The sequence below is a fragment of the Rhinatrema bivittatum genome, chromosome 2 (assembly GCF_901001135.1).
Source record: "Rhinatrema bivittatum chromosome 2, aRhiBiv1.1, whole genome shotgun sequence".
Classification (NCBI taxonomy): domain Eukaryota; kingdom Metazoa; phylum Chordata; class Amphibia; order Gymnophiona; family Rhinatrematidae; genus Rhinatrema; species Rhinatrema bivittatum.
In genome coordinates this window covers 663,749,173-663,775,203 of record NC_042616.1, presented here as the reverse complement: position 1 = coordinate 663,775,203, position 26,031 = coordinate 663,749,173, and the positions used below count along the sequence as shown (strand labels likewise).

The 26,031-nt window shown below is 45.8% G+C and overlaps 1 protein-coding gene across 1 annotated transcript in view; it reads left to right on the top strand.

Annotated features, from left to right (window-relative positions):
- Positions 1-26,031, top strand: part of SLCO5A1 (solute carrier organic anion transporter family member 5A1) — a 261,323-nt gene that overhangs the window by 215,849 nt on the left and 19,443 nt on the right. The window contains exons 7-8 of the mRNA XM_029591445.1: positions 2,082-2,241; positions 15,233-15,474. Of these exons, the coding sequence (XP_029447305.1) occupies positions 2,082-2,241; positions 15,233-15,474 (402 nt within the window). The remainder of the gene's footprint in view (positions 1-2,081; positions 2,242-15,232; positions 15,475-26,031) is intronic.

Sequence of the window (26,031 nt, the reverse complement as noted above, 5' to 3'; positions counted from 1 at the left end):
GTGGCTAACCTACGATTGATTCTAATGGAAGAGATTGGCAAAGCTGTGATGCAAAGATCTCGCCATACATTCACATCTCACTACTGTTTGGACAGGGATGGCTAATGCAATAATAAGTTTGGCTAGCCTGTCCTGGAAATCTGTTTGAGGTATAGAACTCAACTCCACTTCCTCCTAGGGCTGCAGTTTTTGTTCCAGGCTGCCCCTTAAAGATAAGTTAAAATGGAGAAAAGGCTTTTTGCCAACAAAAATATTTGTTTTGACTATTGGCACTTTGTTGCTGCTATTTCCCCGTTTTCTGTTTAGGGTAGTCCACTTGTGAGGACTGCCATCCTGCTTGTCCTCAGAGAAAGCAGAGTTGCTACTGGAGCAGATGTTCTCTAAGGACAATAGGATGTCAGTCCACATGAAACATATCCTCCCCCCTTGTAGTTTGCTAAGGGAAAGGCTCTCAGCCCAGTCCTTGAGATCCACCTAGCCAGTCAGGTTCTCACAGGACAAGCGGGATGGTAATCCTCACATATGGGTGACATCATTAGGATGGAGCCCAATCACGGAAAACTTCTGTCAAAGTTTCCAGAACTTTGACTGGCCCTTACTGGGCATGCCCAGCATGGCACTAACCCTGCAGCCAGCAGGGGTCCCCCCTCAGTCTTCTTTTTTCCGTGCAACAAATTGGGCTCCATCCTGATGATGTCACCCATATGTGAGGACTAACATCCTGCTGTCCTGTGAGAACACCTGTTACAGGTAAGCAACATTTTGCTTTTTCAGAAAATCCACAATGAATAAGCATAAGATAGATTTGCATACAATGGAGGCAATATATGCAAATTTATCTGATGCATATTCAGTGTGGATATCCTGTAAACCTGACTGGCTAAGTTTGTCCCGAGGACTGGGTTGAGAACCCCAGTCCGTATGTACAAGACTAAAGGGACCTCTTCGTGGACATATGGTATATTGGCATTCTGGGTATGCTTAGTGAGGCACGGTCAAAGTTCTAGAAATCTTGACATAAATGTTCCAAGCTGGACTCTATTGGAATATGTCATCCAAATTGTGAGGACTGACATCCTGCTGTCCTCAGAGAACACCTGTTACAGGTAAGAACCTCTGTTTTACATTAAAAATGTTGCTTTTCTGGTACTCTTTCTCCGAAGCTTGGTAATCATCTTTCCACCTGTTAATGAAATCTGTGGCCAAATAAATTGTTATGATCACCAATGGCAATCTACTCATCATATTTCTACCTCATTGGTATTTGTATTAGATTAAAAATTGATACCTTGTCTGGCCTGGTAGCTTGATCGTATTGCTACATACTGCCACACAGAGGGTCTCTGATTCAGTTCCCATTCCCATGACCAGATTGGGAACAGACAGGGTGAAAAATGCCTGGGTAGTTACAAATGAAGGATTGGAGCATTGGTTCCAGTTGATCTGGAGAGAATGGAGCAACTACCAGGCCCCAAAATCTGAAACGTATACCATAGAATTGCTACTTGTACGCTTTAAGGGCTAGATTTTAAAAGCCCTGCGCCGGCGCGCGTATTTTGCATAGGCCGCCGGCGTGCACAAAGCCCCGGGACGCGCGTAAGTCCTGGGGCTTCGTAAAAGGGGCGGGAGGGGGTGTGTCCGGGGGCGTGTCAGGGGGCGGTCTGGGGCGGGTCCAGGGGCGTGGCGACGGTTCGGGGGCGGGCCGGGAGGGCGGTCCCGAGTCCCCCGGCACTATGGCCTGTGCCGGGGGATGCGAGGCGGCGCGCGCAAGTTACGCCTGCTTCAAGCAGGCGTAACTTGCCCAACAAAGGTGGGGGGATTTAGGTAGGGCTGGGGGGTGGGTTAGGTAGGGGAAGGGAGGGGAAGGTGGGGGGATGCGGAAGAAAAGTTCCCTCCGAGGCCGCTCCGATTTCGCAGGCTGCCGCGCACGCCGACCCCGCATTTTATAAGATACACGTGGCTACATGCGTATCTTATAAAATCCGGCATACTTTTTAAAGATCTACCTCTATATGTTTTGAATTGATATGATATAAACATTGAAATTGATTATAGTCAAATTCTTGTTTTTTTCTTCATAGTCCCACTCTCACCATGGCACATAGGAATCTCACAAGTGGCTGTAATGTTAACTGTGGTTGTAAAATTCATGAGTATGAACCAGTCTGTGGATCAGATGGAATTACGTACTTCAATCCTTGTTTAGCTGGTTGCATTAGTGTTGGAAATCATAGTCTAGGGGTGAGTATTATTAAAGAATCATTGTTTATATTATTCTTATATAGTAGGTAAATAATTGAAACCTTTGGAGAGTTCTTTTTTTCTTATTTATTTTTCATTGGGTTACATGAGAGTTAAATATGACTATAGATGTGTACCCTCCTTGAGATTTTTTCTTAGAAGGTATCATACAGGCACCCCAAACTGACACAACTTTGATTCAGCAAATGATATTGAAGGCTGATATTCCAAATGTTTGGCTTTTAAGCTAGACAAACTTCAAAATTTGAATTTACTGCCACACTCACTGGCAGAATGTTAGAAGGGTAAGTCATTAGCTGGATAAAATTTAGGTGGATCAAAAGAGGCAGGGCAGGGGTTGTTCCAAGGGCAAGACTAAAATTTATCTGGCTAGTGCCGATATTTAGTACTTAGTAGTTACATTTAGCTGGATAAAGCTAGTCATAAAAAATGGCTGTCATAAAGTTTCCCAGATAACTTTTGTCAGGTATATTCAGTGGAACACTTACCTGAATATACAGGTAAAGTAATCCAGGTGATGTTCCCATTCCTTCGCTTATTCAATGTGGACCTCTTAGTGTCAAGAGAAAGCTCATGTCTTGGGTGAAAAATAACTCACATGTCAGCTCCCTTGATATCTTTTGTCAATGTGCTTTTTGAATATGAATGTTTATAAACAACATCTTGTATTATTAAGATTCTGTAGGCATGGTCTATAGTAGGGGTCCCCCAATCTTTTCTGGAGAAGGGGCACATAGAACAGCTCAAACCACTGAGAGGGCCAGGAGAAGGGGAGGGTTCCCCTCCAAGTTTGCTGATCAGGGGAATGGGGCATTCTGGCCATTTTAGTGATCTGAAATGCTGAGAAAGAGGGCAGATACTGGTGCAGGGGACAAGCAGGGGCATGTTTCGCATGGGTGTGTCAGTGTGTCTTATGTTGGCAACCATACCACATCCCTGGGAACCCTGCCCTGCCCCCCCCCCCCTTCTCCAATCTCTGTCCCATGCCTTTTCCCCTTTCTCTGACATCTGCATTCCCATTTTCCCAGCATCTGCCCCCTGCCTCTCCCTTCCTCATGCCTCTCCAGCATGTCCCTCTTCTCCCAGTATCTTGCCTTCTCTTTCCCTCCAGAATCAGCCCTCCTTTCCTTCAGCATCTCTCCTCTACCCCACCCCACTTCTCCGTCTCTCCCTTCCCTCCTCCAAGAAGCTGGATCCCCAGTGGTCCTAGATCTCTAAACCTAACCAGCTTCATCCCTGGCAATCCATCTTGATTCCTAGTATCAAGGTTGATTTGAAATTTGGTGTCTCTTTGAGAAAGCAAATGTAAAAATAAGAATATATAATTATTGCATTCTGTATTTATTTTATTTTTCATCTGCATTCATAAGCAGTAGTTAGCTTCCACTGAACAAGCAATGACTGGTGCCACCACTACAAACAAAGCAAAAGTATAGGACATCCTGTATTCTAAATTTCAAAACTCCTGTATTTGCTGCCAGAATCGAGAGTCTAAGCAAAGCTGACCAGACCAATGGCACCCCAAAGACTGTTTCACTAGATACTTCCTCCGAGGGGAAAAGGGAAGAGGAAATGGTGGAAAAGTGAAACAGAGACTGAGTAATAAGTTAAAACAAGCTAAAACTGATCATTTATTAATCATGAAATCCATATTCAGTCACTGTCCGATTAGCAAAGTTATCTGACTAACTTTAGAGGTATATTCAGTAGTGCAGCTGCACTGGCTACCTTTAGGACAGCTTTTTGGCCTGACCAGATTTAGTCAGGTAACTTAACTGGCTAACTTTGAATATTGGAGTTAGCTGGCTAACTCACTTCCTCCCAGTTATGCCCCTGGAATGCCCCTAACTTAGCTGGCTAAATTCTATCCGGTTAATTTACTAGCCAGCTAGAAGTTAGCTGGATAAGTGCCCAAATCTTAATTTAGATGGATAACTTTTGAATTAGTTGCTAAATGCTTTTGAATATGACCTCTAGATGTTTAAAACCATGAAATCAGTGTATACAAAAATAGGAACAATTTTCCTTTTTTTATTTAAATCTTATTAGCATTTAATACATTATCAATGAATTAAAGGATAGGACATTATGCATTATAAAGCAGAAATTTAAAAAAGAACAGAAAAAATATTAGATGAATTACTATAATACATAATAAGTCCAAACCATAGATGGTAACTTTGATATCAGCGCATGGGTGCACATGTACGCGCGTATGCCGACTCACGTCAGAGAGCGCGGCCATTTTATAACATGCATGAGGATATGCTCGCATGTTATAAAATAGGCTGAACGCATGTCATATATGCACAATCTTATATGGATACGAACATGTGTACACAAATGTCACCTCTGGGGTATTTTATAAGGAACGTGCGCTGACGCCATTACTAGTTTTCCAAGTTTGTTCTCAGTTCACCCAGTTAAGGGACAGGACTTGCAAACACCCCCTAGGTTATTAGCCTCCCTTTCTCCTTGCTAGCCCCAACCCTTAAAACCCCGCTGACTAGCCTAGTTTTTTTGGTTTTTTTTTACTTACACGCCATCCATATCAGTAGTAAAGTTATGCAGCAGGGGACCTCAGCGCTCGCCTGTGCGCATAAATACTTAGTGCACATTTCATATTTAAGTCCCGTAATGCCCACATCCTGCCCTTGCCCCACCCAGACCACGTCCTGCCCTTTTTTGGGCTTTCTCGCTTCTGCATGTACTGGGAAATACGCATGTACATAGGTGGCTTTTAAATTACACTTGGCGCATGCCGGCCTGACATACTCGCGTATCTTCCAGTTTGGCGCACACCAGGCATTTAAAATTCACCTCATAGTGAGGGGGAAAAAGAGAAGACCTAGAACTCAGTTTTCAAAATAGAAAGGAAATGAACAAACCGGCTACCAATTCCTATCTAACCCCACCCCCTAAGGCATCGAAAAAAAAGAAAAAAGTAGGAAAATTTAGTTCCCCACAGTTTTATCTAACAGAAACCTTAACAAATGCAAGCAAGGGATCAGAAAAGTAAACTTATTTCCCTGATTACATATGATGCACTTAACCAAAAGCTTAAAAAAATAAAAGCTTCCAGTGTAACCACTCGCTATCTCATCTGGAGGTAAAATTTCATTCTCACTTGAGTCTTAAGGGCCATATCAGGAAACATTTAAATTTTCTGCCCACAAAAGAAATCCTCTTTATGTTTGAATTATTGCCTGAGATCCAATTATTGTCAGTCTCTTGAACAAAAGTGAGAATTAATGTAGTCTTCATTGAGGTGATATCCTGAGAAGATTCTAAAAAAGCAATCAAATCATTGCTATTGGTAATTGCTAGAGTGGTTTCCAGTTCTCCCTCAACATCTAATTCTCCCTCATAACTGGGACAGTGTTATACAAGTTAACAGGTGCTTTTAATGTTCATACTGTCAGAAAATTTTGCAAGAGAAACTACTTACTTTTTTTCTCTTTAAAAACTAGCAAAGTACGTGTGCTTAAAATATGTGTATTTTGCATCTGCATTATTTTGCAGCCCACTAAGAGGAGGAAAATAGCATGTGTACATGCCATTTTCACAGATATAAGTCCTTTTTGTCTCCTGTGACTTACACACCTCTGGGAATGCCTCCTCGCTGGCTTGCTAGAAATACATGTATATGGAAGGCCTGTGTAATTTTAGCCAGCTAGAGGAGGGCAATTTTTGGACAAGCCATTTACCCAGGTAAATTGCCTTGAGGCCGAGGCCCCCCCCCCCCCCCCCACACACACACACACTTTATTTTGTAAAAGTAATTCTCACAGGACAAGCATATGGGTGACATCACAGGTTGGAGCCCAATCACGGAAAACTTCTATTGCGGAGCCATGGTGAGAGGGAGAGGAAGAGACACGTGAGCTTCTTTGGCTACTGAGTGCCTGCAGCTCTGGAGCTCGGTTGCTCTGTTGTGGGCGAGTCACAGATGGCCTGCGACTTCCTCAAGTAGCAGATCATCCAGTTTGTCTTCCTCTGCTTCCGGAGGTTCGTGTCCATCTTCTCTGACAAGTGGCATCGGGAGCAGAGCGTGAACTTTTCAGTCGGTGCCCAAAGCTCTTAGATATCGCATTCGCTCAAACGGCTTTGGTAGTTGCGCTTGCAGAGCTCGCTGCGAAGCAGCCCTCATTCACATTCTTGGACAATGTTCTGGGCGATTGTAAGAGCGCACCTGGTACCATGGCTTAATTATGATCAGGCCTTTCGTGAGAGAATGGCCAGTAGGCTCGCTATGTTTCGACTCACAAAGATAGCGTGTGGTGGTTCCAGAGTGAGCTTGCGGTCCTTTCGCATCGAGCAGGCGCATGGCGGACAAGTCAAGTGCAGTTTGGTCTCTAGAGATCCTTTAGGATCCTGTGAGCAGGGCGCTCTCATGGCAAGGGCGGACATCGAGTCTGTTGATTAATGCATCCATGACAGTAACGAAGAGGTTCCACATCTTGCGAGTTATTCGCACTATATGTGAGGCTCTCAGGGTGCAATGGCCCCTTGGTATGGATACCCCGACCAATATCAAGATTTGACCAAAAATGTTCTCCGACGCCTTGAGGTAGCTGGGGCGCTGAGACATGACCAAACAATTGGGTAGATTCAGGGATTACTTCTAATATCACCTTCCTGGAGCTTTTCCCGTTAGTGGTGGCGCTCCACATTTGGCATGAGTGACTGGCGAACAGAAAGGTGATATTCTGGTGTGACAACCAAGTGGTTGTATACATAATCAACTGGCAGTCTGCGAAATGCACTCCTGTCTCAGAACTCTTTAAGCTAATGGTTCTGAGGTATTTACAAAGAAACATGTTGACACGGGCGAAGCACATCCCCGGTCACCACCGAGATGTCCATCAAGTACTGCAGAAACTGCGAGAGAATCGGTTTTATGCCAAATTGGAAAAATGCCAATTTGAACAGGAGTCTCTACCCTTTCTGGGGTACATTGTATCCTCCACGGGGTTCCATATGGACCCAGAGAAGGTCGCCGCCATCAAGAATTGGCCTCAGCCTGTGGGAGTCAAAGCGCTTCAGCGGTTCCTCGGTTTTGCCAATTTCTACCGGCAATTTATCCCACACTATTCCCAGATGGTGGCCCCACTGACGGCCCTCACCAGAAACGGGGCCGACGCTAAGAACTGGCCGGCGACAGCCCTACCAGCCTTTCAGGAATTGAAGGACGCTTTCCTCCAGGACACATGCCTCCGGCACCCAGACCCTCAACGCCAGTTCATCGTGGAGGTCGACGCCTTCGACACGGCTGTCGGGGCCGTCCTAAGCCAATTATCCAATGGGGGTAAATCCCTGCCCTGCTCCTATTTTTCATGCAGGTTCTCGCCCACAGAAAGGAACTACGGCATAGGGGATAAAGAGTTGCTGGTCATCTCTGAAGAGATTCCTGACAGGAATTTACCTCATGGAGTTAATTAAAATTAGATTGCCCCACAGGGGTCCCTCTTCTAACTTTGCTCAGGCCGCGGTACTCCGGTAAGCTTTTCACCGTTTTTCGTCGATTACCGTTGAGTTTGGCCCTCGCGGCCTACTGGCCGTCGACCGTACCGCGGCTCGATTTTTCTATGGCCATGGCCTCGGGGTTTCATCGGTGCCTGGACTGTACTCGCACCATGTCTATCACAGAACCTCATGGAGTCTGTGTAAGGTGTTTAGGCCGTGAGCATGATGTCCTGACTTGTACCAAATATGCCCTCATGACACCAAAAGGTCGCAAAGCCAGAATGGAGAAGATGGGACTCCTTTTCCGTGCTCACACCCCGACGCCGTCCATCGCATCGAAGTAATTGGAACCAGCACCGTCGAAGTCGCACTAGCATCGACAACCGTACGGTGACCGCCCGCCATCGACGACTTCACGGCCATCGACTACCGTTTCTCCCCCTCAAGATCGAGGGGATCGTAGGGAGAAACATCGCCATCGGCATCGTAAGTCTCGGACCATCGAGGGAGCGAAATCATCGACCAAGCCACTGTCCGAGCCACCATCGAAGAAGCCCCATCCAGGAATGGCACAGACCATTCCTGCGACCGGGACATCGAGGCCACCCTCACCCGATCGGGGTTTGGGAGTCGCGATTCTGCCTGTAAAGGTGGTCCCTCCGACTATGCCTCAGCCTCCCTCTTCCGTCTTGGAGCCGGGGCTGATTGCCCCAGGTCTCCAGGAAGAACTGGACCGGCTGGTCCAGGAGGCCATCGACAAGGCGATGCAACGACTCCAGGTTCCTCCGGCACCGACACCGGCACCGAGAGTCGAACCATTCACCGACCCGATTCCAGCAGTGCTGGCACCGCTGCTATCCCGGATGGAGGCGCACATGACTGCCCTTCCACCGGTGATTCCCGGGTCTCCGATGGCTCCGGTGCGCTCCCGTTGACAGCTTCATCGGGAGGAGAAACACCGTTCCGCATTCCTCCTTCAGGGGTATTGCCTCAGCCATCGATGCCATGTCGTCCCTCGCCACCAATTCATTCAATGGGGGCGATACGCACATCGGCGCCATCGATGCCTTCGATGCCGGCACTGATACCCCCCAGGGCATCCACGGTGCCCCCGGTGATTCCTTCGATTTTCTTGGAGCCTCAGCCGGGCCCTTCGGGTATCCAACCCCCTTATCATCCAACAGGTCAGCCTGCTGATCCTTATGACACCTGGGGTGATGATACTTCCACAGACACCGATGACTTACCTTCACCTCCTTCTCCTACTGAAAGTAGAAAGCGTTCTCCTCCAGAGGACCTTTCTTTCATTAATTTTCTGAAGGAAATGTCGGAATTGGTCACTTTTCAGCTTCAGACGGAGCAGGATGATAGGCACCAGATGATGGAGCTTCTCCAGTTCCTGGATGCCCCTAAAGTGATCACTTCTATTCCCATGCATCAAGTTCTTCTTGACCTCCTCAAAAAGAACTGGGAAAACCCTGGATCCATTGCCCCAGTACACAGAAAGGCTGACACTACCTATCTAGTACAGTCAGCCCTTGGCTTTCAAAAATCTCAGCTAGACCACCACTCAGTTGTGGTAGAATCAGGTCAAAAGAAAGCAAAAAGGATGAAGCCTCACTCCTCTACCCCTCCTGTTAAGGAACACAACTTCCTAGACAATATTGGTCGACGAGTGTTCCAAGGGGCCATGCTCATCTCCAGAATTGCTTCTTACCAGCTGTACATGACCCAATACAACAGGGTCATTTTCAAGCAAATACAGGACTTCTCTGAAACCCTGCCTGACCAATTCCAAGAAGATCTTCAAATCCTTGTCAACAAGGGGTTTGAGGAAAGCATGAGATAAGAACAGCTTACGATATCTTCGACATCTCCACTAGAGTGTCTGCAACTGCCATTTCGGCAAGACGCTGGGCCTGGCTCAAGTCTTTTGACCTTCGTCCAGAAGTACAAGACAGGCTCTCTGACCTGCCCTGTATAGGTGGTAATCTGTTCGGTGAACAGATTCAGCAAATAGTGGCTGAATTAAAGGATCATCATGAGACCCTCAAACAGCTCTCATCGATACCTTCTGACTTCCCTTCTAGACAGCCCTTCAAGAAGGACTCTAAGAAGTCATTCTTCCACCCAAGGAAGTACTATCCTCCACCAGCAAGGTACCGAGTTACAAGGCCTTATCAAAAATCTCAGCCTCGCCAGCCCCGGAAGCAAAAGCCACAAGCCGCTCCCCAGCCGGGCCTGCTTCAGGTTTTTGACTTTCCCTTGGAAAGAAGCAGCCTGATTCCTCTGCCAAGCATACCAGTGGGAGGTCAATTGTGCCACTTTCACGACATGTGGCAATCAATCACAACCGACCAATGGGTGCTAGCAATCATTGCTCAGGGTTACCACCTAAACTTTGTTGCTCTTCCACTGGACTCACCACCTCTACAAGCGTGGAGAGTAACCGACCACTCTGTCCTTCTGGAGCAGGAGGTTTCCCCTTCTTCTCCAGTTAAGAGCAATAGAACCCGTCCCTCTTTCGCAACAAGGCCTAGGTTTCTATTCCCGGTACTTTTTGATCCCCAAAAAATCTAGGGGGCTTCGTCTAATCCTGGACCTACGTGCCCTCAACAAGTACCTCCAGCGAGAAAAGTTCAAGATGGTAACCTTGGGCTCGCTTCTACCTCTTCTACAAAGAGGAGACTGGCTCTGCTCTCTGGACCTCCAGGACGCATACACCCACATTGCGATATCTCCAGCTCATCACAAGTACCTCAGGTTCTTAGTAGGCCCAAAGCACTATCAATACCGAGTGCTTCCATTTGGCCTAGCATCAGCACCACGAGTCTTTACCAAATGTCTCGTAGTTGTCGCAGCCTTTCTCAGGAAAGAAGTTATTCATGTCTACCCCTATCTAGACGACTGGTTAATCAGGGCTCCAACCCAGGAAGCCGCTCGATCGTCCCTGGATTTGACCCTACACACTCTAATTTCTCTAGGATTTCTCGTCACTTACGAGAAATCCTATTTAGTCCCATCTCAAACCTTGTCGTTCATTGGGGCAGACTTGGACACCTTACAGGCAAAAGCCTTTCTACCTCAACAACGAGTGCAAACCCTCGTGTCCCTCGCTCACTAGTTGCAGTCTCAGTATACAGCAACAGCTCGGCAATTTCTTGTCCTTCTCCGTCACATGGCGTCCTCAGTCCATCTCACACCAATGGCCCGCCTGGCCATGAGGCTCATGCATTGGACACTGAGGTCACAATGGATTCAAGTGACTCAGCCTCTGTCAACCATTGTCCACATCACCGACGCACTCCGTCTGTCTCTCACCTGGTGGAAAGATCAGAACAATCTCCTCCAGGGACTGCCTTTTCACCTACCAGATCCTGAACTCATTCTCACCACCGACGCTTCCAACCTCGGGTGGGGAGCTCATGTGAACGATCTACAGACACAAGGATCTTGGTCTCCAGAGGAAGCCAAACATCAGATAAATTTCCTGGAGCTTCGAGTGATGCGATATGCTGTCAGAGCTTTTCAGGATTGCCTATCAAATCACGTCATCCTGATTCAGAAGGACAACCAGGTGGCCATGTGGTACATCAACAAGCAGGGAGGCACAGGCTCCTTCCTTCTGTGTCAGGAAGCTGCGCAGATTTGAGCAGAAGCGCTCTCCCACTCAATGTACCTCAGGGCCACCTATTTGCCGGGAGTGCACAATGTCTTGGCAGACAAACTGAGTCGTGTCTTCCAACCGCACGAGTGGTCTCTCAACCCCTCGGTAGCAACCTCACTCTTCCAACAATGGGGTTATCCCCAATTAGACCTCTTTGCGTCCCCTAAGAACCACAAAGTGGACAATTACTGCTCCCTCATTCGGAGCGAGCGCTCTCAGCCCAGAGATGCATTCTCCCTCTCGTGGGCAGGCGGTCTGCTTTATACATTCCCTCCACTTCCTCTTCTCTCGAAGACTCTCGTGAAGCTCCGTCAGGAAAAGGGAACCATAATCCTGATAGCACCTCACTGGCCATGCCAAGTGTGGTTTCCCATACTCCAGGATCTCTCCATTCGCAAGCACATTCCCTTGGGAACGGACCCGCTTCTGATCACTCAGAACGTCGGAAGTCTACGCCATCCCAATCTTCAGGCCTTGTCCCTGACGGCATGGATGTTGAAAGGTTAATCCTTCAACCACTTAACCTTTCAGATTCGGTTTCTCGTGTCCTGATTGCTTCACGGAAGCCTTCCACAAGAAAGTCTTATTCCTATAAATGGAAAAGGTATACATCATGGTGTTCTTCACAATCCCTTGATCCTTTTTCCTGTCCAATCCCAAGGTTTTTGGACTATCTGTGGCATTTATCGGAATCAGGTCTAAAGACCTCTTCCATCAGAATGCATGTCAGTGTGGTAGCCGCCTTCCATAAAGGTGTCGGGGATGTCCCTATATCGGTACAACCCCTCGTAACACGTTTTCTGAAATGCTTGCTCCATATCAAGCCACCTTTACGTCCTCCGGCCCCTTCTTGGGACCTTAACCTGGTTCTTGGTCGGCTCATGAAACCACCATTTGAGCCTCTTCACTCCTGTGACCTAAAATATCTCCCATGGAAAGTGATTTTCCTTTTGGCTATCACTTCAGCTCGCAGGGTTAGTGAGTTACATGCCCTAGTTACCTATCCGCCTTACACTAAACTCCTGCAGGACCAGGCGGTACTCCGCACTCACCCTAAGTTTTTGTCTAAGGTAGTTTCGGAGTTTCACATTAATCAATCCATCATACTACCTATCTTCTTTCCCAGGCCCCACTCCAACGCAGGGGAACAGGCTCTGCATACCCTTGACTGTAAACGGGCTCTAGCGTTCTACATAGACCGTACAATTGCCCACAGGAAGAGCACTCAGTTATTCGTCTCTTTCCATCCCAACAAATTAGGGCAACCTGTGGGTAAGCAGACTCTCTCCTCCTGGTTGGCAGACTGCATATCTTTTTGCTATCAGCAAGCAGGCATTCCTTTTCAAGACCGTATTAAAGCACACTCTGTGAGGGCCATGGCGACTTCAGTAGCACACCTATGATCGGTGCCGCTTCCTGACATTTGCAGGGCTGCCACCTGGAGTTCTCTCCACACTTTCGCAGCCCACTATTGCTTGGACAAAGCCGGAAGACAAGATTCCATCTTCGGCCAATCTGTCCTGCGTAACCTATTTCCAACGTGACGTACCTACTCCCTTCCGCCTGCCCAGTGGGGTTCAGGATGCCCTTTACCAAATTCCACCCCAGTTGTTGTGCCTGTTGCCCGCCTTTGGGTACATTTGGTGTCTGTTCGGACATCCTCAGCTCGGTACTCACCCATATGTGAGGACTACCATCCTGCTTGTCCTGTGAGAAAGCAAATGTTGCTTACCTGTAACAGGTGTTCTCACAGGACAGCAGGATGTTAGTCCTCATGAAATCCACCCGCTGCCCCGTGGTGTTGGGTTCGTAACGTTTTGTTGTTTTATTTTTTCGGCACTGCCTGTAGCTATCAAATAAGACTGAAGGGGGACCCCTGCTGGCTGCAGGGTTAGTGCCATGCTGGGCATGCCCAGTAGGGGCCAGTCAAAGTTCTGGAAACTTTGACAGAAGTTTTCTGTGATTGGGCTCCATCCTAATGATGTCATCCATATGTGAGGACTAACATCCTGCTGTCCTGTGAGAACACCTGTTACAGGTAAGCAACATTTGCTGTCCCATTGGTTATCCTCCTTCCACCAATCTCTGTGATGCCAATTATGTCAATCTCTTCATTTGCTGCTATACACTCTAACTCTCCCATCTTACTTCTTAGACTTCTGGCATTGGCATACAGACATTTCAAAGTGTGTTTTTGTTTGTATTAACAACCTGCTTTTCAGTTGTTTGGGATAATTCGGAAATCATTAGCTTCGGTGTTTTTTTTACATATAGGCATATGGACTATGTTTGCTTTTATTGGAACGTCTCTGTTGGGATGCCCTTACTCTCCTGTTTCATTAGTATCCTTCAAGGATACATTTCTCCGAACCATGCACTGCTGAGTGACTGTTGGCTTTCCCCCTTTTTGAAAGTTAGTGCCAGCAGCTTGGTTCTACTCTGGTTAAGGTGGAGCCCATCCTTTCGGAAAAGTCTCCCCTTTCCCCAAACGTTTCCCCAGTATCTTACAAAGCTGAATCCCTCTTCCCTGCACCATTGTCTTATCCATGCATTGGAACTCTGGAGCTCTGCCTGCCTCTGGGGACCTGCACGTGGAACAGGAAGCATTTCAGAGAATGCCACCCTGGATGTTCTGGATGTCAGCTTCTTACCTAAAATCCTAAATTTGGCTTCCAGAACCTCTCTCCCACATTTTCCCATGTCGTTGGTGCCCACATGTACCACGACAGCCGGCTCCTCCCCAGCACTGTCTATAATCCTATCTAGGTGACGCGTGAGGTCTGCCACCTTCGCACCAGGCAGACAAGTTAACAGGCGGTCCTCACGTCCACCAGCCACCCTGCTATCTACATTTCTAATAATCGAATCACTTCGATTATTAGCCCTGGGAGACTTGTCCTCAGTGCGAGAGGACAATACTTTACCTGGAGAGCAGGTCCTTGCTACAGGATCACTTCCTGCTACACCAGGGTGATGTTCTCCTATTGGGAGACCTTTCTGATCCAAGGCAGCACTGGGGCTGCCAGACTAGATTTGGGACTTGGCTACTATTTCCCTGAAGGTCTCATCAATGTACCTCTCTGTCTCTCTCAGCTCCTCCAAGTCTGCTACTCTAGCCTCCAGAGATCGGACTTGTTCCCTGAGAGCCAGGAGCTCTTTGAGAAAAGGCTTGTTACCAACAAAATTACTGTTGTGCCATTGGTTCTTGGTTTTTTTTCCTCCGTTTTTTCATTCAGGATAGTCTGTAGCTAGGGATTTCCCACTTGTGAGCATTATCATTCTGCTTATCCTCAGAGAAAGCAAAGTTTAATATATGTAACATGAGTTCTTCGAGGCCAGCAGGATGTCAGGCCTCACAAAACCCACCCGCCTCCTCTTGGTGTTGGCTTCAGTTATATATGCTAAGGTGCAAGCCTGAAGGGGGCTCCCATGTGAATGCATGATATGTTAGCATTCATGGGCATGGTCAGTGAAACACAGTCAAAGTTCTAGAAAATGTAACATAAAATTTCCATGCCAGGCTCATTCAGATGATATCACTCATTTGTGAAGACTGACATCCTGCTGTCCTTGGAGAACACCTGTAACTGGGAAGCAACTCTGCTATATATATTCCTCTGAATAAAGATTGTCTGGTTAAAACAGAAATAGATATGAAGCCTATAGGATTTATTTTTATAAAGTGACTTATCTTGGAAGAGATACATTAAGTAGGTTTGTTTTCAACCAAGCTTGTTAAAAATTTGTTTTTTCATAATTATATAGGATGCTCTGCTGGTACAGTAGAGACATTATGTTAAATGCTAGTGTAATGCTTCCTTTTCTTATCTTTCTCAGGTAAAAAATTATACAGATTGTGCCTGTGTTCAAAGCCGTCAAGTTATCACACCACCAACAGTGGGCCAGCGAAGTCAACTCAGAGTGCTTATTGTCAAGACATATCTCAATGAGAATGGCTATGCTGTGTCAGGGAAGTGCAATCGAATCTGCAATACACTTATTCCATTCCTAATATTCCTTTTCATAGTTACATTTATAACAGCATGTGCCCAGCCATCAGCAATCATCGTAACACTCAGGTGAGAATCAGAGATATACTTACTTTATGGTGGTAATTTTGTAACATCACACATAGGTTAGCTAGTAAATATGATCATAAGTTACATCAATTTTGAAAGCAGACTTACACACATAAGTCCGCTTTGAAAATTATTCAAGCAAAACTATGTACACACAATTATATCTGCTATTTAGTGTGCATAGTTTTGCTTTGAGAGTTTATACTTTTAAAAATAAAAATGTATGCATTTAAGTCCCAACCTGGCCCAGATTCCACCTCCTGGAATGCCTCTCCCCTTTGAGCTTAAAACTACGGGGATGATGTAATAGGACCCGTGCTGAAATTGGTGCTATTTTCTGCGCATATGTTTTTTTTTAACATGCACAGCAAGAACAGGCAGCCCTGAAGAATATAGTAAGAGAACAGCATGTAAATGACGTAGTAGTCTTGAGGATGGAGTCACAGAGTAATCCAAAGCCGGTCCACGGGTTCAGTACACAAGAAGGGTCGAAATCCAGTCCAAGATCAAAGCAGGAGAAGGGTCCGAAGCCAGTCCAGGAGAAATCAGGAGAAGGGTCGCAAGCCGTACCAGGATCAAGCCACAGAAAACACGAACACTGGTCCAGAGGTCAAAGCCAAGAGTGTTACTAGTACAATTCCCCTTCTCTCTATCTGCTCTTCTTGGGATGTCTCTAGAAACCCTGATAGATCTTCTAAAGGGGATAATGTCACCCAGTCTTGTTTAGGGGTCCCCACTTCCACTTCTCTTCCTCCTTTCTTAATTACTTCAGGCAGAAAATATGCTTTATTAATCAAAGGTAAACTAGTAGAAGAGAAGGATAATACTTCCTTTAAATATTTATTTACCTGTTCTTTGGGAGAGATAAGTTTACACTTAGGAAAATTTATCAATCTCAGATTATTATATCTGAGGCTATTTTCCAAATTTTCAATTCTTTTTACTGATCTAGAATCCTCTTGGATTAGACCAACCTGTATTTCTTTCAACTGTGTTACTTGAGAATCTAATTCCTGTAACTTAATAGAATTGGCTAATACTACCGGATTCACTATTGTGGATTGATCTTGAAATCCTTGGATTGCCTGAGTCAAAGAAATTATCGTTTTCTCAAATACAGAAAAAGCATTCCATAATACATCTAATGTTACAATATCAGGTTTTTTCAACAATGTAATCTCTGGTATGACTACTGGAACTCTCTGAGCCAAATTTTCTAGTTTACCCAAGTTAGTCTTATTTTCCCCTTCCGTGGTCATTTGCAGAGAACTGCCTATTCCACTCAATTTCCCGATGTTAGTTTCCTTCAAGGTGGACAAAACACTCTCGCCTTGAGATTGTCCATAGTTTATATCAGCCGCTCCTCCCTCGAATACTTCTCCCAACGGGGACATCATCGGTCTCAGGGGGTCTGCTGGACCAGCCAATCTAATATGGACAGGTGGGGAGGGGGTCTCAGGAGCCCCAGGGCTCAATGATGTTTCGTCGAGGGGTTCTGGATTTTGCTCCTGATCCACTAACCCAGCCGACGCACCTGGGACAGTCCCCACCGCGGGGTACAATTCTTTAATTTTCATCTGGCCTGGGGAAGGTTGTTGAGGGGTCGAGGTACCCTCCCTCACCTTCCCCTTCCTCTTTGTATGTGGCATTAATACCAAAAGAAATAATCAAATAGGCGAAATTTAAAGTACTGCTTACCACCTTCTTTCCAATATTCCAAGGATCTCTCAGTGAGGGCTGACTGATGGAGAGTCAAAATAATTCAAATAACTTACAAGTCCTCAGGCTGGCGCGCCGCTGCCAGCCTGTTCTTATTGGCAGCGTCTCGGAGCCGGGAAGAAGTGACGTCATGCCCACTCCTCCTCCCCGGGACAGCGAGTCAGTTCTTAGAAAAACTCTTTTTGCAGGTGGTAGAAGTCTCCTCAGCTCAGGATCAGCATCCTTCACCTCCTCTCACAGGTCAGCCCCGTTTTCTCACCAGCTGCCAGCCTGTTCTTATTGGCAGCGTCTCGGAGCCGGGCGGAAGTGACGTCACACCCGCTCCTCCTCCCCGGGACAGCGAGTCAGTTCTTAGAAAAACTCTTTTTGCAGGTGGTAGAAGTCTCCTCGGCTCAGGATCAGCGTCTTTCACCTCCTCTCACAGGTCAGCCCCGTTTTCTCACCAGCTGCCAGCCTGTTCTTATTGGCAGCGTCTCGGAGCCGGGCGGAAGTGACGTCACACCCGCTCCTCCTCCCCGGGACAGCGAGTCAGTTCTTAGAAAAACTCTTTTTGCAGGTGGTAGAAGTCTCCTCGGCTCAGGATCAGCGTCTTTCACCTCCTCTCACAGGTCAGCCCCGTTTTCTCACCAGCTGCCAGCCTGTTCTTATTGGCAGCGTCTCGGAGCCGGGCGGAAGTGACGTCACGCCCGCTCCTCCTCCCCGGGACAGCAAGTCAATTCTTAGAAAAACTCTTTTTGCAGGTGGTAGAAGTCTCCTCGGCTCGGGATCAGCGTCCTTCACCTCCTCTCACAGGTCAGCCCCGTTTTCTCACCAGCTGCCAGCCTGTTCTTATTGGCAGCGTCTCGGAGCCGGGCGGAAGTGACGTCACGCCCGCTCCTCCTTCCCGGGACAGCGAGTCAGTTCTTAGAAAAACTCTTTTTGCAGGTGGTAGAAGTCTCCTTGGCTCGGGTTCAGCGTCCTTCACCTCCTCTCACAGGTCAGCCCCCTTTGCTCCATCTTTGACTACAGCAGTAATAATCACACTGGAATCTGATTGTGGTTTCCAACTTAACTTTACCGACAATTGATAATTGAAATTGACTATTTACAACTTTTTATGCAATCCAATACATTTACATGCTCATCTGTTCAATAAATCTGTGACTTTGTCATACTTAATTACCCAAAATGGAAACTAACATACCAAAACCATTAGCAATGAATTTTAGTGACCATAATATTTGGGCAGTATGTGTTCATGAATACACAACATTGAATGAGCATCGCACATCTTATCTATGCCACATATTTTAATCATCCGTCATTTTTTTTTCAAATTTTTGTAATGTGATACTGTAGTGATTATATCATCTCTTATAATAAATTCTTATTCACAACATGATATGCCACTTAACTTTTGAGCTTGCATGATTGATGTAGTCAACCCAAAGAACTGATTAGTCAATGTCCAGGATATAAAAGTCGCCCGACACGGTCCGTATTTCGGAAAGCGGGGTTCCTTCTTCATGGGGCTAATTGATATTCCGGCGTTGTTCCGACGTTGTAGAATTCAACTTATAAACATACTTGCATCTTCCACGGAGTTTCATACTTAATACATGTCTTAGTCCATTCCTGATCCTTAACAATCATAAAGGTAATTTAGAAGAAGTTCCCTCCCAGATTTAAAGATGCAGGCAGATGTAACTCAGTTAATATGATACCTTTCTCCAGATGAACAAAATGTACTTCTTACTACCCAGTACATCTTCTTTCATCACTATCCAAGTGATAGCATACTGGTTAACACCAGATGGGTACCACTGGTCTCTGAAGTCCTCCTACTTCTCTACCAAGGAATGAATGAAGATTCATTCCATCAGTGACCTTCAAAGGTCAATGGGTCTCTCGGGGTAAGAGACTCCTACTTTTCTCTTAGATGGTAGTATTGAGTCCCTGAGTCCTTGGAACTCAGGCAGAGATTAAAAATAAACCAGTTTCCAAAAAGAAACCCAAATTGAGGAAAGAAGAGTGGATAGAACTTCTACCTCAAAACAAAAAAGATTAAAACCTGGAATCAGTAAAATGAGTGAAAGGTACCTCTTTTTTCTAGTCTATACCGCAAGTTTCTTTCCAGGAAACCCAAAGGTCCTTTTTCCAAAAACAAAACAAAAGCCAGGAGCAAGCATGATGGCAACCTGCCCCCTGAGAAAGGCAACTCAGAATCCAGACAAACAAAATGGTGCCTTGGGTTTTTATAGGCCAAAACTCCACCATTACATTCTCCCACTTGGAGGAGCTGTAACCCAACTAAATCTATTTCTTTTCCCTACCCACTTAGGGTTAGAGAAAAATGAGCAAAGTACCTGGACTGGATCGCGCGCAAATGGACGTGCCAATTTTATAACTTGCGCGTACCGGCACGTATATGTTTTAAAATCCATTGGCCGCATGAACATGCGCACCAGATTTTATAATCCACGCACGCATGTACGGGCGGCGTGCACGGGGGGGGGGGGGGGGGGGAATTTTTGCAAATTCGCGTGGTGACGCAATGGGGCCTTCCCCAGTTCCCTCCCAGGCCAATCCAATTAAGGAGCGGCCTGGGAGGGAACTTCCCTAACCCCCTACCTAACTACCTTTCACAATTTTTTTAATTTTCTTACTTACTGCTCCTCAGGAGCAGAAGTAAGCTACACGCACCGGCCTGCCAGCACATACTTTCCCAGGACAGCAGCTAATGACTGCTGTCCCGGCCAGCCTCCATCCCGCCCAACCCCTCCCCGCCCAGACCATGCCCCCCGGATCGCCCCTCTTTTAGTGCCCAGCACTTGTGCGCGCATTGTCACTTATGTGCTTGGCCGAGCCCTTTTGAAAATGCAAGCAGCATGCGCAGGGCCCGGCCTCGCGTATAAGTGGCAATTTTTACTCATGCTGGACTTTTAAAATCTGGCCTTTAGTTAATTGGTATGCTTCTTTAGTAGAGCTATTTACATCAAGAATAAATTAACATGGCATTTTCTGAAATGCCCACTGAGGTCCAGTCCAGGTACTTTGCTCATTGTGCCTTCATTTAAAGAAATGAGGCAGGTCTAATTTTGGGCAAGGGCTTTCTCAACAATTGCCCCATCCCATACTTATTGGAATATAGTGATATCCTGGCTTTTTTCCAGAATGTGAAGTAGAAGTATGAAAAGACTTCGGATCTGACTGTAGAATTATTTGGACAGTTTAACATCTAATGAACCTTGTTCTTATATTAAAGCAGGTGAGAGTGATTGGCTTGTATAAGGGCGATGGGGGATTAAGTAGCTGTATTGTGAGTGAATCTTTGCAGTTAAAGGTGAAATTTAAAAGCTGGGCACACTCCAAAATCAGAAGATGTGCGTGATGTAGCATATTCGCATGTCCACCAGATTTTAAGCTGCCTACAATCGCGCACAAGTCCCGATGCGCAAATATCTCACATCAGGCAAAAAAAGGGTGAAATGTGCGTGTGATATGGGTGGGGCATGGGCAATGTGGGATGGGGCCCATAAGTACCTACACACCTGTAGGTATACTTGAGTGTAAAGTTCCTTCTGCTATGGAAGAGATGTAAGTCTCAAAACTATTTCCAGGCTTCTCTGAGGTACTTTGAGGGGTCTGTGTTAACTGGAGGGAGTGCAGGCTAAAGAACCAGGGGGATTTGGAAGAGTTAGCTGTAGACTGGACAAATTGGTGGACGAACTGATGAAACTAGTCATGGCTTGGATATGCACCTGTTATAAAATGTCCTCCCTTACGCTGCTCAAAGCCGACATTGCGTGGCTGTGCGTGCACACTTGTAAAATTAGGAGTACACATATGTGCACTAGGGCTATTTTATAACATACACGCATATGTGCACACAGGATATAAAATTGCTGTGTATCTGGCTGCCTGCCAACATGTGTATTTGTGCGCCTGCGTGCCTTTTTGAAAGTTATCATCTTATTGGGGTAAATTTTCAAAGACTCTTGTAGGGTTTATGTGTACAGAATCTGCATATACACATGTAAGTAGGTTTTCTAAGGTCCAAATGAATTTTTAGAAGGCCATAAGTATGTTCATATTCCTGACTTAATGAAGAAAAGTATATGCAGACAAGAAGGGAATTGCAAGGGTATTCCGGGGTGGGGGTCTGAAAGTATTTGTGTTTTATAAGCAGAATATTCACATAACTCACCGAGTATCAACAGATTTTTTTACACTTACTCCACTCACAGAACTTAAATCTAACTTCTTTTTTGTCTACAGTTTTTGGGTGGGGTGTCTGGGACAATTGATGGATGGTGTGGGTGAACTAGTTGAGGATCTGAGTCAAATAGTGGAGGTCTGGGTGAAATGGTGAAAGTGTTGGAGAGCAGGTGCTTGTAAGATGCTTCTCCATCCTTCCTCATCCCACCCCCAGCAAATTCCTTAAATCATGGTCCATAAGTTCCCCCTCCCTCTTAACCCTCCTTCCTTGGCGTCTTTCCCTCTCCCCTTCCCCTCCCTTTTTCCCTGCCAGCAAGGTCTTGTACCTCCATCTAATTTATATAAATATCACCTTTAGTTAATTTATTTGCCTTGAATTTTCCTATTCACTTCCTCTCTTTCCCTATCCTTCTCTCTGCTGTATTCGCTCCTCTTTCATTCACTGCTCCTCCTCCCCCTACCTGTTTATTGTATTTTCGCTCTTTTTGTTATTCAGTTACCATGTAAACCGGCATGATGTTCCGACGAATGTCTGTATATAAAATCAAAAATATAAGTGCATGCAAAACTTAACTTGGTCAGTGTTTCAAAATCCACTCCATTTATTGTTCCGACACGGACCCGTGTTTCATCTGTCGGCTGCTTCGGGGGGATTCTTATCAATGTCTATAAACAAACGTAGTAAAAATGTGACCAAAGTTTAACAACTGGGTTACCCAAAAGACAGACTACATATGAAAAATTCACATACCTGTGTGGTAATCGGTCATTCATTTTATACAGGAGCACAGTGGTGCTGTGTCAAGAAGCAGTATTTAAATCTAGCCAGGATTTAAATGGAAAAGATTATGAATGTATGAAATGGACTCCCAGAGATTTATTTTATTTATTATTTAAGAGATGGAAGTGGAGATGAAAATAGTAAAGCAATTTTAAAAAGTATGAGATAAGCACACTTTGATATGCAAAGAGGATGGTAAAGAAGCAATGGGGTAATCCTCACGATAAAATATTTACAACATAAAACATCATTGTTATGACTACACTGAGATTTCAATAAGGTATTAGCAGATATTTGCTGTCATTTGAAACTAAATTGGAAATGTCCATGACATTTCCTATTTTGTCTCAGTTCAGAAATGAAACATAATAAAAGCAAACAAAATTTAGATTTGTTTTTTGCTTTGTTTCGTTATCAGCCCCCTGCCAGTTGACAAAATGTGCTGCCAAGAGAAAAGCCCCCCCTTCTCAGGTCTCATACCCCTGATTACTTGTGATGTCTGAGGTCCAAAAAGGGAGAAGATTGTTCCCTAGACATTTCTGCCTTTATAGTGCCGCATTTCAAAATGGTGTTGGCTGACTTGAGTATGGCAGTAATCCCAGCCTTGGATCGTCTGGGGCCATTTTGGATTACTGCACTGGTGGGGCAGGAGTGACTGGGGCTGAGGTGTGAGGGTCATCCATGGGCTAGGGGAGCTATAGAGAGGTCCCAGAAGGTTTTCTTTTGTTTGTTTTCACAGGGGAGTTGGGGCCTGGACCCAACATTTTTTTAATTTTCTTTTTTCTAATTTAGGGGGTCATTTTTCAAAATGCGATAAGGCGTTTTCGCATGCGAAAAGCCCCGTTAACGCATGCGATCGCACCATATGATATGGTGCGATGCAAATTCAGAAAATAGGAGGAGTGTGGGCTGGGTTAGCCTGTCTGTGAAGAGACATTGCACAGCTGTAATGCTGATTTTAACTACACCTCTTTGGATTGTGTTAGGCTGTGCAATAGCTGCTGTGACTGTTTGGTAAGGTTTCCTCACCTTTTGTGATGTCTCCTGTAAGGACTATTTCAGATGAATTGATGGGTTGAGAGGGGGAGAGAGAGAGAGACTGGCCATAATATCATGGCCCATAGGTAGGTATTTGTATCCCTATGGGGATTAGGTAAGAGTGTAGGGGGTTAGGGGCCACTTTGACATTGTACGTGACACCTACAAACAGAACAGTGGTCTCATGAAGATTGGGCAAGGTTCTCTCAACCTTGCCCAAATCTCATCTTGGAGTGAGTTTCCTCACTCCGAAGGCCATCAAATCTTCATGAGACCACTGTTCTGTTTGTAGGTGTCACGTACAATGTCAAAGTGGCCCCTAACCCCCTACACTCTTACCTAATCCCCACCTTGAGTTACTAGGTGGGCCTACCATAGGGATACAAATACCTACCTATGGGCCATGATGGTATCGCAATTTGCGCTAACTTAGCTCTTCGCACAGGTAATTAGTGCAAATTGTGATAAATGCTATATTAGCATAAAACATGCCCCTTTTGCTATCGCATGCGGTACTTACCGCATTTTGATAAATCCACCCCTTAATTTGTTGTTTTTATTCATCTATATAAATAAAAATGTTAAATAGTTTGGACAAAATCGCTAATCTCAGAAACCACTGAACCGATTGCTTTCAAATTTGGACACAACCTTCATTTCGCATACAGGAAGGTTCTTCTGTACTTACATTACAGATATGTCACACCTGTGACAGGTAAAATAGGTTTAAAGATTTTTTCCAGAAAACAGCGACATCTGCTAGACGTAAGCGCCAACTGTTACACCTTACACTAATCATTTTGCCAGTCCAGGTCCATGTTGCACTTCCATTTTAACACATTTGCGCACTTTTTTTGCCAGAAGATAACTATTTCCTTTACAGATAAAATACACCCACCACCCTCCTCACACCCCCCAAACACATGCCAAATTTATTTACTTCCCAGGCCCTCACAACACACACACAACCTGACAGAAGTCCGGGAAGCAGGACCGGTCCAGGACACATCTCCTGTACTACGGCCGTCGGCTGCCAGCAATCAACATGGCGCCGATGGCCCTTTCCCTTACTATGCCACTCGGGGACACCAATGGCGGCAGTAGCCCATGTGACATAGTAAGGGCGAGGGTACCTCGGCGCCATTTTGAGGACTGGCAGCCGGCGGACCTTTGCCCTTACTATGTCAGAGGACCTAACCGCTGCCATTGCTCCACCCCACTGACATAGTAAGGGCAAAGGGCCGTCGGAACCTGTTTCAGTGCTCGCAGCCAACGGACCAACGCCAATACATCGTTCCCAGACCGCTCCTGAACGCCCGCTCCACCGACTGACATTTTTATCAGGTCTCGGGGGGTCTGGAGGGTGGGGGGTGGTAATGAATTTATTGCGAACATCTTGGGGAGGGGTCACGAGGGGGGGCAGGTTTCATTCATTCAGCAACTCTGGGGGGGGGGCAGGGGGTGGGCTACTGTTTTTCGCAGGGCTGGGGGAGGGGGCAGGAGAATGTGGGGTGGCTAGTTTAAAAGAACTTTTCTCATAGAGTTGTTTTTTGGGGGAAGGGGGAGGTTCACACACAAATACATACACTAAACTTGCACGATCTCGGGAACCCACCAAAATAGCCCTCCCCAGACCACAAAACAAATTTGGAAGTGCAAATTTGGTTAGGCACTCCCCTATTTGGCTACATAACGCGCACAGACACCCAGGGACAGACCACATGTAGCACCAACAATTTTAATTTCCCAGGTATTGGGAGGGGGCAGGAGGGTTATTATTTGATTTAAAGGGTTGGGATTGGGGGGGGGTTTGGGGTGGGGTGGTTCTCACAGAAATAGAAAGACAAAGGTTTTCTGATCTGAAGGGTAGGCAGTAGCCGGGGGGGAGGTGACAGTGAGGGGAGGGAGAATGAGGGGAGAGGTGAGTGTGAGGGGAGAGAGTTGGAGTGGGGACAGGGGAGGGAAGGGGGGGTGAGTGACCAAGGGGGAGGAGGATGAGTGACTGAGGTAAATGAGCAAGGGGAAGGGGGAGGGAGGGAAAAGAACCTGACTCTGCCACTGCAACGCGTGGCCGGGTACCGCTAGTTTTAAATAAATGAAACAAAATTAAACATACAATTGTTTTGTGGACACCTTTATGTAGTGGGGTAGAGTAGCAGGCTCAAGCATTGGGCCTCCAGAAAACTGGGGTAAGGTAAGCTGCATGGAGGGACCATGTTTAAACATGGAAGGAACAAGGTATTTGATGAAATATTGATCTTAAAAAAATCAAAGATGAGATGAAAAGGTGTGAAATTTCCTACTAGTGAAGATAGTGAAAGACAGCATTTTTAGTGGATTTGGGCATGCTGGGGATGGACATGGAAGGCACTAGTGCATTAAGGGTTGAGAGGTCAGCTAAAAGACAAAAGAGGGAATGGGATGGGATTCTTGGGTTCTGTAGAGGAATTTATACATTCATCTACCCATAGTGAGAAAATCCCAACTGAGCAGACTGGATGGGTCAATTTGTTCTTTCTCTGCCATCACCTACTATGTTGTTCCTATGTTACTAGGTCCACTGATGTTATTATATACAGGCAGCTTATTACTATTCAGTACATGTAACAGAGCAAATTTATTGTTGATTGACATTTATGTCGTTATTAGATAGCATAATTATTTATTTATTTATTTAGAATTTTTCTATACCGACATTCTTGAACAAAATATCAAATCATATCGGTTTCCATTTAAACAGAACAGTCGCGGCTATGGCGTTACATAGAACATTGAGCAATGAACATAGAACAAGTCAACAATAACAAACAACAGTAAAAATA